At 48.0% G+C, this 15,624-nt stretch overlaps 1 protein-coding gene across 1 annotated transcript in view; it reads right to left on the bottom strand.

Annotated features, from left to right (window-relative positions):
- The window catches only part of PANX1 (pannexin 1), a 57,457-nt gene extending 45,165 nt beyond the window's left edge, over positions 1–12,292 (bottom strand). The window contains exon 1 of the mRNA XM_064288829.1: positions 11,766–12,292. Within this exon, the coding sequence (XP_064144899.1) occupies positions 11,766–11,946 (181 nt within the window). The 5' untranslated portion in view covers positions 11,947–12,292. The remainder of the gene's footprint in view (positions 1–11,765) is intronic.
- Positions 12,293–15,624: the final 3,332 nt, after the last annotated feature.

Here is a 15,624-nt window from a genome sequence, read left to right as displayed (position 1 = left end):
AAAATCAAACACCTATGCTCATCCAAAGACTTCATCAAAAGAGTAAAAAGACTACCTATAGACTGGGAAAAAGTTTTTAGCTATGACATTTCTGGTCAGCGCCTGATCTCTAAAATCTACATGATACTGCAAAAACTCAACTACAAAAAGACAAATAACCCAATTAAAAAATGGGGAAAAGATATGAATAGACACTTCACTAAAGAAGACATTCAGGTAGCTAACAGATATATGAGGAAATGTTCACGATCATTAACCATTAGAGAAATGCAGATCAAAACTACAATGAGATTTCATCTCACTCCAACAAGGCTGGCATTAATCCAAAAAACACAAAAAAGAAGAAATGTTGGAGAGGCTGCGGAGAGATTGGAACATTTATACACTGCTAGTGGGAATGTAAATGTTACAACCACCTTGGAAATCGATTTGGCGCTTCCTTCAAAAGCTAGAAATACAACTACCATCAATCCAGCAATCCCACTCCTCGGAATATATCCTAGAGAAATAAGAGCCTTTACATGAACAGATACATGCACACCCATGTTTACTGGAGCACTGTTTACAACAGCAAAAAGATGGAAGCAACCAAGGTGCCCATCAACAGATGAACGGATAAATAAATTATGGTATATTCACACAATAGAATACTACACATCGATAAAGAACAGTGAGGAATCTGTGAAACATTTCGTAACATGGAGGAACCTGGAAAGCATTATGCTGAGTGAAATTAGTCAGTTGCAAAAGGACAAATATTGTGTAAGACCACTATTATGAGAACTTGAGAAATAGTTTAAACTGAGAAGAAAACATTCTTTTGTGGTTACGAGAGGGGGGAGGGAGGGAAGTTGGGAGAGGGTTATTCTCTAATTGGATAGTAGGTAAGAACTACTTTAGGTGAAGGGAAAGACAACACACAGTACAGGGGAAGTCAGCACAACTGGACTAAACCAAAACCAAAGAAGTTTCCTGAATAAACTGAATGCTTCGAAGTCCAGTGTAGCAGGGGCAGGGGTTTGGGGACCATGGTTTCAGGGGATATCTAAGTCAATTGGCATAATAAAATCTATTAAGAAAATATTCTGGATCTCACTTTGAAGAGTGGCGTCTGGGGTCTTAAATGCTAGCAAGCAGCCATCTAAGATGCATCAATTGATCTCAACCCACCTGGATCAAAGGAGAATGAAGAACACCAAGGACACAAGGTAATTACGAGCCCAAGAGACAGAAAGGGCCACATGAACCAGAGACTACATCATCCTGAGACCAGAAGAACTAGATGGTGCCCAGCTACAACCGATGACTGCCCTGACAGGGAACACAACAGAGAACCCCTGAGGGAACAGGAGAGCAGTGGGATGCAGACCCCAAATTCTCATAAAAAGACCAGACTTAATGGTCTGACTGAGACTAGAAGGACCCTGGTGGTCACGGCCCCCAGACCTTCTGTTGGCCCAGGACAGGAACCATTCCCGAAGCCAACTCTTCAGGCATGGATTGGACTGGACCATGGATTGGAGAGGGATGCCGGTGAGGAGTGAGCTTCTTGGATCAGGTTGACACTTGAGACTATGCCAGCATCTCCTGCCTGGAGGGGAGATGAGAGGGTAGAGGGGGTTAGAAGCTGATGAAATGGACACGAAAAGAGAGTGGAGGGAGAAAGTGGGCTGTCTCATTAGGGGGAGAGTAATTGGGAGTACGTAACAAGGTGTATGTAAGTTTTTGTGTGAGAGACTGACTTGATTTGTAAACTTTCACTTAAAGCACAATAGAAATAATAAAAAACAAACAAACAAACAAACATTATGGGAGCCCACTTCCTGTTGTTCTCATCACTGCTGCTGAAGCTGCTATAGGAGGAATGGGCGGTGACAGCAGCAGCGGCTGAGTGGGCAGAGGCAGAGCAAGAGAGAGCAAGCCAGGAGAGAGTAGAATTTGTCCAGCCCTGCCTGCTGTTCCAGCCACCTGAGGAGCAGGTGCAGCCCGGGTTCTGCAGCCCCCACCTGCCCACTATCCACTGGATACAGGAGGCCAGGCTTGCTGGGTTACGGCAGCCGGATTAGGGACTTTGCGTACGTCTGGGTGCAGGGCAGGGGATGCGGGTGCATGCGGGTGCATGCGTGTGCACGTGTGTTTGTGTGTGTAGAGCTGGCAATGGTGGCCCTGGCTGTGGCTGAGCTGTTGGTACAGTGCCTTCTGGGAGCCCGTGACCATCCCGGGCCTGGCCTACTCCCCCGCCAGCACCCACTGCAGGAGCAGAGGAGCCTGCAGGTGCTGCCCTGTGCTGGGAATGAATGGCTATATGGCTGCTGAGCGGGTAAATAAAGCCAGGCGGAGGGAGAGGTGGGGAAGGACTAGGTTCTGTGGGGATCGGGATGCACCCCGGAGCCCCACTGCAGTTCACTCTGGGAGGTTGGGTCTTTAAAATAATTAGGAGGAAATAATAAACTAAAGGAGAGCTGCTTTCCCTTTAAAAACAAAGAAAAACAAACAAAAAAAGCCTGTGGGACCACAGACATATATGCGATGGGAGGCTGCCGGAATGGATGTTATGCAGTACATGACCGTAGCTGAATGTAGGAGTTAGGAGTCCCTGGGTCACACAGTTAATTGCTCAGCTGCTAATGAGAAGGTTGGTGGTTTGAGTCCACCCAGAGATGCCTCAGGAGAATGGCCTGGCGATCTACTTCTAAAAAATCAGCCCTTGAAAACCCTGTGGAGCACAGTTCTACTCTGTCACACATGAGGTTGCCATGAGTTGGAGGTGACTCACAGTAACTGGTTTGCTTGTTTTTGGTTTTGAGGGAGTCAGGGGTAGAGGGTCTACAAGGCAACATTTTTGTCTACTTACTTGCAATAGCAGAACTCAGGAATACAAAATGGAAAATGATTTCACTGTTCTGGAAATCAATACCATTCTCTTCTTTCCTTTCAATGTTAGAAGGAGGCGAGTATTTACGTAAAAAAAGGTTTGTGTACAAACAAGCTTTATGTGTAATAGTAGACACTTTGAAACAACAATAATGTCCAACACTAGGGAAGTATTTAGATAAATTATGATAAAAATGTACCATGCTATGGAAACCCTGGTGGCGTAGTGGTTCAGTGCTACAGCTGCTAACCAAAGGGCTGGCAGTTCGAATTCACCAGGCGCTCCTTTGAAACTCTATAGGGCAGTTCTACTCTGTCCTGTAGGGTCGCTATGAGTTGCAATGGACTCGACGGCACTGGGTTTGGGTTATGGAATATTATTCCACCCCCCCATCCCGCCGCCGCCATTAAAAATGTGAGGTGATACCTATGCACAGGCATGAAAAGCTCTCCAAAATATACTAAGTGGAAAAAAGCAAATCACAGGACAATCATGGCAAACCATCAACAATCACTATGACTCAATTTGTTATTTAAAGAAAAAAAAGAGTGTAAGTGTTATATTAATGCAGAAAACGGGAACTATAAGGCCGTAACAGTTATCCATGGCAGTTACCTCTAGCGCACAGGTGAAGGAGGATTAGGAATTCTCTACCATGAGAAGGTATGTAGGCTGACTTACACAATTAAAGTACAACAGAAATATTAACAGAAAAACAAGCACTAGTAGATTGCACCCGTCCTTCTGAAAGGCGTCCTGGAGGGCCCTCTTAGCTCTCTGGTACTAAGTGTGAGTTGAGGATGTGTTGTTACGAGGCCTACTCTGTGAGACCCTGACTATTTGCCCATTGTTATGGACATCCCAAAAATTATCAATCACCTTTACTCATCATCTGGGACGTGCTGAAACCAGCCTGAGAATATTCCCAAAGATGTGCCTAAATTCAGCCACACAGTGCCGACAACTTAAGCCACCAGTTGCTGACTCAGTTGTAGGTAAGCACAAGGGGAACTGTAAGCTAATAGCATCAGGAGCAGCTGCAGTTATATCTGTCCTCTGGCTCCTGCTCACCCTGCAATGACAGCAACAAAGCAGAGCTAACTCAGAGAGACCAAGTCCCTCTCTTCCCAGAACTGTGGCTGCCCACTGGGATGGCAGCAAAGAGAGCTCCTCTTTGCCCAGGGGTCCGATGGGTGGTCTCCACTGCCCACTTGGTCCAGCCAGCCTAGCTCAGGGCAAGAAACATCCCAAGAGGAGAATGGGGCTGCCCTCTCCCAGGGGCTACACGTCAGGTGAGGGTACCACAGAATCAAAGCATCCCCTGAGGAAGCACATCTCAGCATGAAGCCCTGCATAATCCAAATGCAGGGTATCCAAGATCCCATCAAAAGACTTCAGGAGCTTGAATCCCAGTCAGGGTGTGGTCTGTCTAAAGGGAGCACGCTTACAGAATTCATTTCTTGGATAGTTCCCCCCTCACCCCAACTAATCTTACCCAGTAGCGGAGCAGGCCCTACAGTGTTTTGGAAGGGCTGGGTAGAAGTTGCAGGCCTAATTTTTAATTCTTATTAACAGTCCAACAGTTAGTACGTACACTGTCCACAAGCCTTTGAGATGCTCCCAGCCCCAATTCAGAACTTAAGAGTCTGCTAGTGGCTCCTCAAGAATATCTCTGCTTGTCACGGTCGCCATCACTGGGTGAGTCAGGGCCAAAGGGCAGCCCCAGGCTGTTGTTATGAGCTACCAGAGTTGCCCCACCCTGGCCCATGGCACCCGTCCCCACTTGCCCCTCCTCAGCCTGTGGGTACCTGGCCCCCTCTCCCCTCCCCGGACCACGTCACTTCTTTGATGACCCAACAAGGTGTAGGCACGGCAAGATGTGGCGGACAAGCAAGCAGAGCTCCCTCTGCTCCTGGACCCTGCAGTAATCCTCAATAGCAATCCCGGGAAGCCCCACACTAGCACCCATCACACTGGCCTGTATGAGCTGCTGGGGAGGCCGAGGAGCCAGAGTCCCCATGGCGTGGACCCTCACCTTCAGTAGCCCCATGAAAGGGTTAATATAAGTAAAGCACCAGCCACTATGCTGGCGCACAGCGGGGCTAAATCAAGGTTAGCTCACTGCCCTGGCCGTGGGTCTCAGTGGCTGGGCGGGTTCTATCGCTCTTTTCTGAGAGAAGCCCAGTGGGTTGAGAATGAGAGAGAAAACAGCCCGAAGACTAAGGAGAAGCCTTTAATATGAAGCCAAACATGTTTCATCCTGTGAGGCCATTCTCTCCCTTTAACCTTCAACACCTCCCGCCCACACACAGAGGGCCCCCCTTAATTCTAAAAACAGGATATGCAATATTTTTATTTATTTATTGGAATCTTAAAGTAGTCGAAATTGTCACAGAACTTGAATCATATTTTATAGTATAGCATTTAATACAAAATTTAACTTTTAGAAAGTAAGTGAAAATGAACTTTATTTCATGGTGAGAAGGATTTGATATTGTAATTAGATGAATCTATTTTTTTTATATATATACATACGAGTTTACCAATGCAAAGAGAAAAGAGGCAAATCTGCTGTGTAATCATTAAAGGTGATTTTTTCATTTCTAATTTTATATACACACACACGCCAACTCAAATGGGAAAACAATGGCATGTACTGTGTGCTTTTCTATTTCATACCCCTGTAGACTCATTTCAACTCCCACCTCTCTAGGCAACCATGCCCCTAAAGCTCTCACAGTTGCACACCATCTCGTACCTCCCTGCTTTGCTCACACTGCTCCATACGTTTGGAATCCTCCCTCAGCTCAGCTCAAGACTCTTCTGTGCCCTGAAGCCCTCGCTGGTCCTTCTGAGTCAGAATCAATCCCTCAATCTACCTTCCCACAGTAGCAGGCTTTGGAACACACCTTTGATACAGCCCAGATTCTATTACTCCTGGATTAGGTTGGGTCATGCATCCATCTCCTTGGTTAGAGTATGCTTCCAAGAGGCAGGCTCTATGTCTTACATAAGTCGGACTCCACACTGCCAAGGAGCGGCACTATGCACGCCAGGCTCAATAAATGTTTTGCAAATGCATGAACCAAATAAAGTATCCCTCTTGCCAAAGCTATCACCTTTCATTTAATCAAGAAATGTTTATGAACTGTACCACGCAAGACGCCAGTTTCTAGGGAAGAACAGAACACAAGTACCCTGCAGGTGAGGCAGTCACATGGACAGATTATAATTCAATGTATAAAGTATGTGTAGTGGCAACTTGTCCAAGACAAGGTCACGAACACTCCACAGACACAGCCAAACTCCCTAAGGGACCGAATTGCTGGGCTGAGGGCTGTGGGGATCACGGTCTCAGGGAACATCTAGCTCAATTGGCATAACATAGTTTACAAAGAAAATGTTCTACATTCTACTTTGGTGAGCACTGTCTGGAGTCTTAAAAGCCTGTAAGTGGCCATCTGAGATACTCCATTGGTCTCACCCTGTCAGGAACAATGGAGAATGAAGAAAACCAAAGACACACGGGAAAGATTAGTCCAAAGGACAAATGGACAACAACTACCACAGCCTCCACCAGACTAAATCCAATACATCTAGATGGTGCCTGGCTACTACCACCACTGACTGCTCTGAGCAAAATCACAACAGAGGGTCCTAGACAGAGCTGGAGAAAAATGCAGAACAAAATTCAGACTTACTGGCCTGAAAGAGACTGGAGAAACCCCAAGAGTATGGCCCCCAGACACCCTTTCAGCTCAGTAATGAAGTCACTCCTTAGGTTCACTCTTCAGCCAAAGATCAGACAGGCCCACAAAACAAAATGAGACTAAAGGGACACACCAGATCAGGGGCAATGACTAGAAGGCAGGAGGGGACAGGAAAGTTGGTAATAGGGAACCCAAGGTCAAGAAGGGAGAGTGCTGACATGTCATGGGGTTGGTAACCAGTATCACAAAACAATATGTATACTAATTGTTGAATGAGAAGCTAGTTTTGTTCTGTAAACCTTTATCTAAAGTACAATAATAATAATAATAAAGAATGTGTGGTGAAATGAGCTCCTTTATGTGGTCTTCTGCCTTGGTTCTTTGGAAAAACAGCTTGGGAGATTTTTTTCCCCTAAAACCTGAAGAGTTACCTTTACCCCAGTTCTTCAGAGAAGCAGCCTGGGGCATGGGGGTAGGGGGGTTGCCAGGTTGTTTTCTACCCCAGAGGGTTTGTTACTTTTGCCCATGGGATTTCCCAGGTTGACTGACATTGCCCTGGTGAGCTGTAAACAATGGGATGGTTTGATGCTTTTGTCTGGCCCTGGGTCGGTCTGCCCTGTGATTGGTCTACTTTACTCACCTTAACTGGACTGCTAGGTTTACTAGTCAGAAACACGGTATGTAAAACCATGACTCGTAGTCCACCGAGGGGACTGGTTGGCCACGGTCCTGATCGGGAAAACCATGCCTTGAAATTTACATGGAGTTTGCTTATAGACACAGCTAACCCCACATAGGTTTTTAAAGGATGCCGGGGGGAACCTCAAGACCAAGAGCCTGGAGTAAAGCAGTCTGGATCAGGGAGCCCTATAAACGAAACCTCCTAAAAAAGCTGTAATACAGGACAAAGGCTATAACACTGAAGACGGTAAGAGGCCCGGAAGGCGCCCGCTGGCAGAGTTGGCAGCAACAGCAGAAAGCTGCCACTAGGAGAGCAGCAGCTGAGCAAGCTGCTACACTGACTATGAGTTGGGCTAGTTAGTAGTGGAGAGACTGATGGCAGGGAGGCTGAAAACGGGCCTACACAGGCCAAGAGGGGGCCTGGGGCCTGCATGGCCGAGAAGATCTGCTTGTAGGCAGAGACTAGACAGCGGAGAAGCCCGACAGCAGAGAGCAGCTAAGAGAGCTGAGAAAGCTGCTAAACTGGCCATGAGCTGGGTCACTTAGCAGTGGAGAGGCCGAGAAGAGTAACAGAGAGCTGTCCTGGTTGGATGCTGTCCTGCACTGAAGAAAGGAGCAATGTGCTCTCTGCTTCAGAGGCGCCTTCCAGACCTTGCCTATGTGCTTCCTGATCTCCAGTTGTTCCTGTTACTTCCTAGGTGATCCTGATCCTGAGTTGTAACCTGTTACTTCCCTAGTAAACCACATAACAGTGAATATGGTCTGTGAGTCCTGTGCTGCCACTGCAATGAATTATCAAACCCTGCAGATAAGCAGAAAGTGCCGTGGGGGGAGCGGCTGGTATCAGAAATTATGCGGAAGTGGAAAGGCAGAGACATACCTGACCTCTGCCTCACTGGAACCAGCTTTGTACTGATTCTGATTCTTACCCCTCAGGAGTCTAGGCGATTCCTTACTGACGATGAAACAGTATTTCCAGAACCATGGAGTGGGATATTTTCATGACAGGGAGGATAAAGCCAGGTTTTAAGAGACCAGTTTGCAGGCCCATCTCACATTCCTTCTAGGGCATGTGCTCACTGACCCAAACTCACTGCTGTCAAGCCAGCTGCAACTCATAGTGACCCTAGAGGACAGAGTAGAACTGCCCCACAGGGTTTCCAAGGAGCAGCTGGTGAATTCGAACTGTTGACTTTTCGATTAGCAGGCATAGCTCACTGTAGTTCTTAACCACTGTGCTACCAGGATAGGCAAAAATGCTTGCTTCATTTAAATAACTTCGCTCTCTCTTTCTGGTTCTTTTTCTTCTCCTTTTTTGCTCATTTATTTTTTATTTTGGCTGAGTGCATAGCTGAATTTGTACAAAATTAAATACTACATGACATGACCAACTCCATTTACTCCACTTACTAATTCATGTCCCCCTCTCCTTCTCTCTAAAACTTTCCTTCTTTATCTTAATGTGTATTCAACCTGATAGGCCTTACATGCTCCTGGTGGCTTCATCCCATGTGCCTATCCTCTATGTCCCCTTGAAACTCCTAAAGCACCTTGGAAAACATAAAGTCTGCTTGGCAGCTCTCTATGAAAGTCCCTGCCAATCCTCACCAGATTGGTGCCCCTAGTTCAACGCCCACCTTGTCACTGATCACAGACTGCCGAATAATGTTGCCTGTTAGCCATGTCCATTCTCCGTCAGGTTGGATGGTAAACTCCCACAGGGCAGGGTGAGAACCACATCTACACTCCTTCCAGTTCCCCTCAGGTGGAATATCTGCTATACACATAGCAAACTCAGGCCCTTTCTGGGTACGCCCACTCCAAATCTCAAATAAATGCCTTTAATCCCACCCATTACTTCGGATGTTTCAGGAATCGACTTGGTCGCAACTAACAACAAGAAGGCACTACTGGTACAGGTACCTTGGGATTCCCTCTAATTCATCAGCCAGAAATGGAGCTGGTCACAGAGAGTGGCCAACTCCTCTCTCCTACGGCTCTCTGTCCCTATCAGAACACTGTATTCTTTCCCAGGACATCTGGAACCATGCCTCATTTATCCCTGGTCCTCGGTCCCAGAACCAGGTCCAGCACAGAGCTGGCACTCAAAAAGCATTTGTTGCAGAAAGAGATTATCTTTAGGACCCATGGTATTTAAGTCATTTTCCTTTCTATGGGATGCTTCAACCTCCAGTCATCCGGAAGGCAAGAGGAGACCCTCATGACTATGCTTGCCCAAAGACAAAGAAAACTGAAAATTTCTTCTCCACAATGAATTTGGCAACTTCTGCCAAATTAAACGCTCAGTGCTGTAGATCACAAAATCGAGGTCATCACCCTTTTCTGACCATCCCTCCCTTCAGCTTCACTATTCCATCAGGACCACTATTCTCCACTCACGGGCCTGTGGCTTTTGCACCATTTGGACCAGTCTGTGACCTTCATTCTCTATTAAAATCCAGTTACCCAAGTGCTGGTTTTTGCTCCTTGACCTCTCAGAATCACTGCTTCCCATTCTTTCCCCTCTACTCTTCACCCCCATCCATGTACAAGACCTCACCTGATGCCCCTCTCATGGCATCCATTCTTCCTAACTTCATTCTCTCCCCTTCTTCCCCAACCCTACATGCTACCACCAGGTTAGAACCAAAACCAAACCCGCTGCCATCAAGTCAATTCCAACTCACAGCGACCCTACAGGACAGGAAAGAACTGCCCCAATGAGTTTCCCAGGAGCATCTGGTGGATTCGAACTGCCGACCTTCTGGTTAGCAGATGTAGCTGTTAACCACTATGCCACCAGGGTTTGGTTATACTTATTAAATACTGTTTTTAACTAGTCCACCCTCCACTCAAATAATAACTTCCCACATCTTAAACCACTGAGTCTGCATTTGTCTGTTCTAATCTGATTCTGGCCCACAGTCACTCCCAGATCCTAGGATCCCTAACTAATCAGCTGCCTCTGCAGTCTCAGGGTCTTGCCCCTCCCAGAAACTTCTAACTTTCTCTGCCCTCTCAAAATCCTGGCAAATGGTAAAACCCATTGCCATTAAGTCGATTCTGGCAAATGGTCTAGCTGCTGCTTATCCAAACCTCACCTAAGGCTCAGGCCAGCCGACCTCTGACAGAAAGGTTTTCCCAAGGTCCAGCCCCATTGGCCTCTCCCTCAGTCCCCCCACACAACTGTCTCTAGCCCTCCTACACTGTCTTCCTATCTATTCATGAATACTCTCCTGTGCTCAATCTGAACAGCTGATGAGGAAGGTCGGCCACTGATTAGCCATGTGATGCTCCCCAAACCACCAGTCTTTCCAGTCGCTCAAAAATGTCACTCTGATCAAGTGAAAATTTATATGAAGGTCACCTGTTCATCTCAGATTGGTAATAAGGCTGTCCGGGTGGAATATTTCAGTATCCCTCTAATACTTGCCAAGTGCTGGTATCACTGGAAACTTAAAGTCTCAGTAAACATCAATTAAAACAGATACTGAAAGAAACACACTTCCCATGGGCACTTTTTTCCACCACCTCCACTGAGCCATTTAGGAACTTCTCTGGTACAAAATTTTAGAGGACTGTTAAACTTTGTGCGAAAGGAAAAGGGGGGAGGCAGTTTTTCTCAGCAAATCTGGTGGCAAGGGGGCCGATCAAAAAGGTAGGACACGAACACTAAGCCACAGTCTGGACCAGTGTGGTGCAGGGGCCTGAGGAGTGGAGATTCTAGCGAGGGATCTCCAGCGGTCCTGAAACTGGGTCCACCAAAACCAAACCCTCTGCTGTGGAGCTCATTCCAAGTCACAGGAACTCTATAGGACAGAGCAGAACTGCCCCACAGGTTTTCCAAGGCTAGAAATCTTTACGGAAGCAGACAGCCACATCTTTTTCCCGCTGAGCGGCTGGCTGACTTGAATGCGGGTCTTCTGGCTAGCACCCGGGCACTTTAAGTGCTGCGCCACCAGAGCGCCTTAAACAGGGTCCAAAAAAAAAAAAAAAAAACCAAACCCAGTGCCGTCGAGTCGATTCCGACTTATAGCGACCCTACAGGATAGGGTAGAACAGGCCACAGAGTTTCCAAGTAGCACCTGGCGGATTCGAACTACCGACCTTTTACTTAGCAGCCGTAGCACTTAACCACTGTGCCACCAGGGTTTCCAAACAGGGTCCACAAGGGTACAAATGAAGCACGTAAGCAAAGAACGCTTCGGTCCATAAAACTGGGCCACCTCCGCAGTGGTTAAGAACTCGGCTGCTAACCAAAATGTTAGTAGTTTGAATCCACTCCTTGAAAACCCTATGGGGCAGTTCTGCTCTGTCCTATAGGATGGCTATGAGTCGGATTCCACTCCACAGCAACGGGTTTGGTTTGGTTTTTCTTTCCCAAGTTCACGCCCACCGTAACTGCAAGCAGAGCCAGGGACTTGCGAAGATTTCAGGCCGGCGCGAAATAAAATCACTTCTCAACAGCCCCGGCCTGCCCCTCGGGCCCCGGGCCTTACCGATCGAGATCTCCTGCGCGAAGGCGAGCGAGATCAGCAGCAGCGGCAGACCCACGGCAATACACATGACCATCTTGTCCACGGCCAGCTCCAGCCGCAGCCCCTTGAACTTGGGCTCCGCGGGCTCCTTCAGCAAGAAGTCCGAGAACACATACTCTGTGGCCAGGTGGGCGATGGCCATGGCTACGGCGCTCCGGACTCAGCCAGGCAGGCCCACCGGACTCAGCCAGGCAGGCCCACCAGAGCAGGCCCGGGCACCGCCGGCGTCACGAGGGCTGCGCAGCGCCTTCACCAGTCACCGGCTCGCTCCGCGGCTTTCGTTTTCCCTTTCTCGGCTCCCTGTTTGTCCCTGCATCGCGCCCACCTTTGTGTCTCCGTGCGCTCAGGCTCCTAGCGACCCCCGCCGGAGCCTGAGCAGCCTCTGCTCAGGGACTCCCTGGGGCTGGGCCGCCAAGCTGCTCCCCGCGCACGAGCTCTCGTGCTCGCTGCCTCCGCCGCGGGTGGGGCGCGGACACCGGCGCGCGAGGTGCGCGCGCTCGCCCAGCGCAGGTCCCCGAGGCAGGCGCAGCGGCGGCGCAGCGTGCGCGATCCCGGGCTCCGTGCTTCTTTGGGGTCCACGGACGCAAGAACCAGCCGGGTATCAAGGCGCTACCCTTCGGTCCGGCCCGTGGGTTGCGCCCCGGCAGCTGGAACTTGCCGGTGCCCTATCAGCCCGCTCGCTGGCGTTCTTCCGGAACCATCCCGGGAAACCCAGTACCCAAGGCCGCGGAGTTTCCGGAAATCGCAGTGACGCGGGGCGTGGTGGGCGCGGCAGCATCCCGTGTCCCTCCGGTCCATCCCTGCAAAAAGGATGATCTTGGCACCTAGTGGCACTCCTTCTGAAAATTCTCGTGTACTTCCCATCCCCATTCTTCTGTCTTCCTGGCACCGGGATTTTTAAAATCATATCTGAAAAGATCCCTTACCCTTATGGATGGAATGATCCCCTTTTACACCCCACCCCCCCAACATTTCTGCATGGTGAAGTCATGTTAAAAATGAACTGCAAAAGCCTCAAAGAGCATAACCAAAAAAAACCCAAACCCTTTGCCGTCGAGCCCATTCGAACTCATAGTGACCGTATATGACAGAGTAGAACTGCTCCGCAGGATTTCCAAGGAGCGCCTGGTATATTCGAGCTAACGAACTTTTGGTTAGCCTCTGAACTCTTAAACCACTATCGCACATGGAGTGGGTGAAGAGAAGGTGTATGGAAAAGGAGGGGAGAAGCTGTAGGGGGAAGGGGTGCTGTGGCAAGGTGGTGAGCCTGTGAGAAGCGAATGACTGGATAGCAGGCCTCAATTAGCAGGGCTCCGGTCCTTGCTTCTCCTTACCCGGCCTACTCAAGTGGAGCCTAGGCCCAAGGCCCGGCAGAGGAATGTCTCTGGGTGGGTAGATGCTGGGGGGTGCTGGGAGCTGATTCTGAGCCACTTACAGGAAGTGGCTGATGATAAATAAGTGGCAACATTTGATCAGACATGAAGGCTCCTTGGAGCCTTGGTAGCATAGTGGTTAAGAGCTCAGCTGCTAACCAAAAGGTTGGCAGTTTGAATCCACCAGCTGCTTCTTGGAAACCCTATAGGGCAGTTCTACTCTGTCCTGTAGGGTCACCATGAGTTGGAATTGACTCAGCAGCAATGGGTTTGGTTTTCTGGCATTGAGGGCTCCTTGGGGCTGAGCTGGGCTGCCTTCTCTGCTCCTTGTAGAGGGGATTGGGGCTAGTGCATTGCAGCACCCTGGCCTTTTGTCCCAGCACACATCCAAGGGCCTACCCAGCTCTCCACGTGGGTGTCTCACAGGACATAGAACTCATAATAGCCAGGTCTGCAATCCTCACCTTCCTTTCAAACCTCAGCTCCAGTTCTTCCCCTGCTCATTAAACGCACCCTTTCTCACTAAGACCCTGGGTTCAACCCCTGGATCTGTCACTTACTTGTGGAACCAAGGATTTGTCACTGGAAATCTCTGAGCCTCGATTTCCTCATTTGCCAAATAGAAATGACACTACCTCCCTCACATCAGGTTGTCCTGAGGAATAAATGTGATGTCCACAGTGCCTGGCACATTGTAATCACTCAGTATTTGATAGCTGACATTATAAACCTCAGGAGTTTAAGGTATCAATGACAGCGTATGTGACATTGCTTTTTTAAAAGAACTTTATTTTTTAAACCAGTTTTAGATTCACAGAAAAATTGGACAGATAGTACAGGGAGCCCCCATATACCCTACACCCAGTTTCTTCTATTATTAACATCTTACATTAGTGTGGTGCATTTGCTACAGTTAATGAACCCATATTAATACATTATTGTTAATTAAAGACCACAGGTCAGCAGTTCGAATCCACCTGCCACTCCTTAGAAACCCTATGGGGCAGTTGTACCCTGTCCTATAGGGTCACTATGAGTTGACTTACCAGAAACAGGTATTTTTAGTTTATTCGTATTTCCTTAGTTTTTACCTAACGTCTTTTTCTGTTCCAGGATACCACGTTACATTTAGTCATCGCGTTTCCTTAGGCTCCTCTTAGCTGTGCCAGTTTCTCAGCTATTTCTTGTTTTTGATAACATTTGTTTTTTAAAAAAATCATTATAAGGTGCATTTCGGTATTAAATAAGACCTCCTCCTCCCAAGTGCTCCCCGCCTCTGCCCCAGTGTCATTTGTCAGAAGGACAAAGCAGCTGTGGGCTTCACAGCTACACTCTCAGAACTCTGTTTTGCTTGTCTCAGATCCTTGGCATTTGAATATGAGATTTCTTGCAACACAAAATAATAGTCAATCGAGTGTGGCCCCAGAAGCCCTACTAGACTTTCTCTTCTGTTTACATTTTCATTCATTCATCTGAGAAATATTTGCTGAGTAACTATCATGTATCTGCAGTATGACCCATGCTGAGGATGCAGCAGTGAGCCAAAGAGGTCAGGAATCCTTGCTTTCTAGGAGCTTACATTCCAGTGCAAGCAAGAGACAAAACTCAAGGTAACAGATAAAATGTCCTGTGACAAGTGCTACAAAAGAAACCAATGGAGATAGGAAATGACAGAGGGACCCACTTTAGACAGGGCAGTCTCGGGGAGTTTATGTCTGAACTAGGAAAAGGTATGGGGCAAAGGATGGGGGACTGAAGGACAGCGTGCCAGGTGCAGAAAGCTGCATGTGCAAAGGCCCTGCAGCAAGAAAGAACTAGCTGGGCATACCCACACCTAAACCATTGCCATAGCGACCCTATAGGACAGAGTAGAACTGCCCCCATAAGGTTTTCAAGGAGTAGCTGGTAGATTCGAACTGCCAGCCTTTTGGTTGGCAACCGAGCTGTTAACCTCTGCACCACCACAGGCTCTGTGCATAGGAACTGATAAAAAACTGACAAGAGCCTGAGATGAAGTTGGAGACATGGGTATGGGCCAAATCAGGCTGGGCCTATAGACCAAAATAAGGAGTTTTTATGTTATTCAAAGTGAAATGGAAAGACATTAAAGGATATTAAGCTGGGAAATGATGTGGTCAGATGTGCGTATTTAAGAAAGCATTGTTTCTGCTGCGTGGGTAGTGGTTGGAACAGACAGGAGTGACAGTGGGGAACCTGGGGGACTGCTGCAGGGATCCTGCTGGCAAGATTTGTGAGTCTGAAGCTCAAAGTCAGGGTCAGAGACACAAGTTTTTAATTTATTGGCATAAAGATAGGTTTCAAATCTGTGAGGACAGGTGAAACAACTGATGGAGAGGGCTGTAACAATTTACCATGAACTTGGCAGCACATATTTATTCTCTTAAAGTTCTGGAGGTCAGAAGTCTGAAATCAGCTTTACTGGGTCA

The sequence above is a fragment of the Loxodonta africana genome, chromosome 7, assembly GCF_030014295.1.
Source record: "Loxodonta africana isolate mLoxAfr1 chromosome 7, mLoxAfr1.hap2, whole genome shotgun sequence".
Classification (NCBI taxonomy): Eukaryota; Metazoa; Chordata; class Mammalia; order Proboscidea; family Elephantidae; genus Loxodonta; species Loxodonta africana.
Note: the sequence above shows the minus strand (reverse complement) of the source record. Positions and strands in the feature narration are given on the sequence as shown.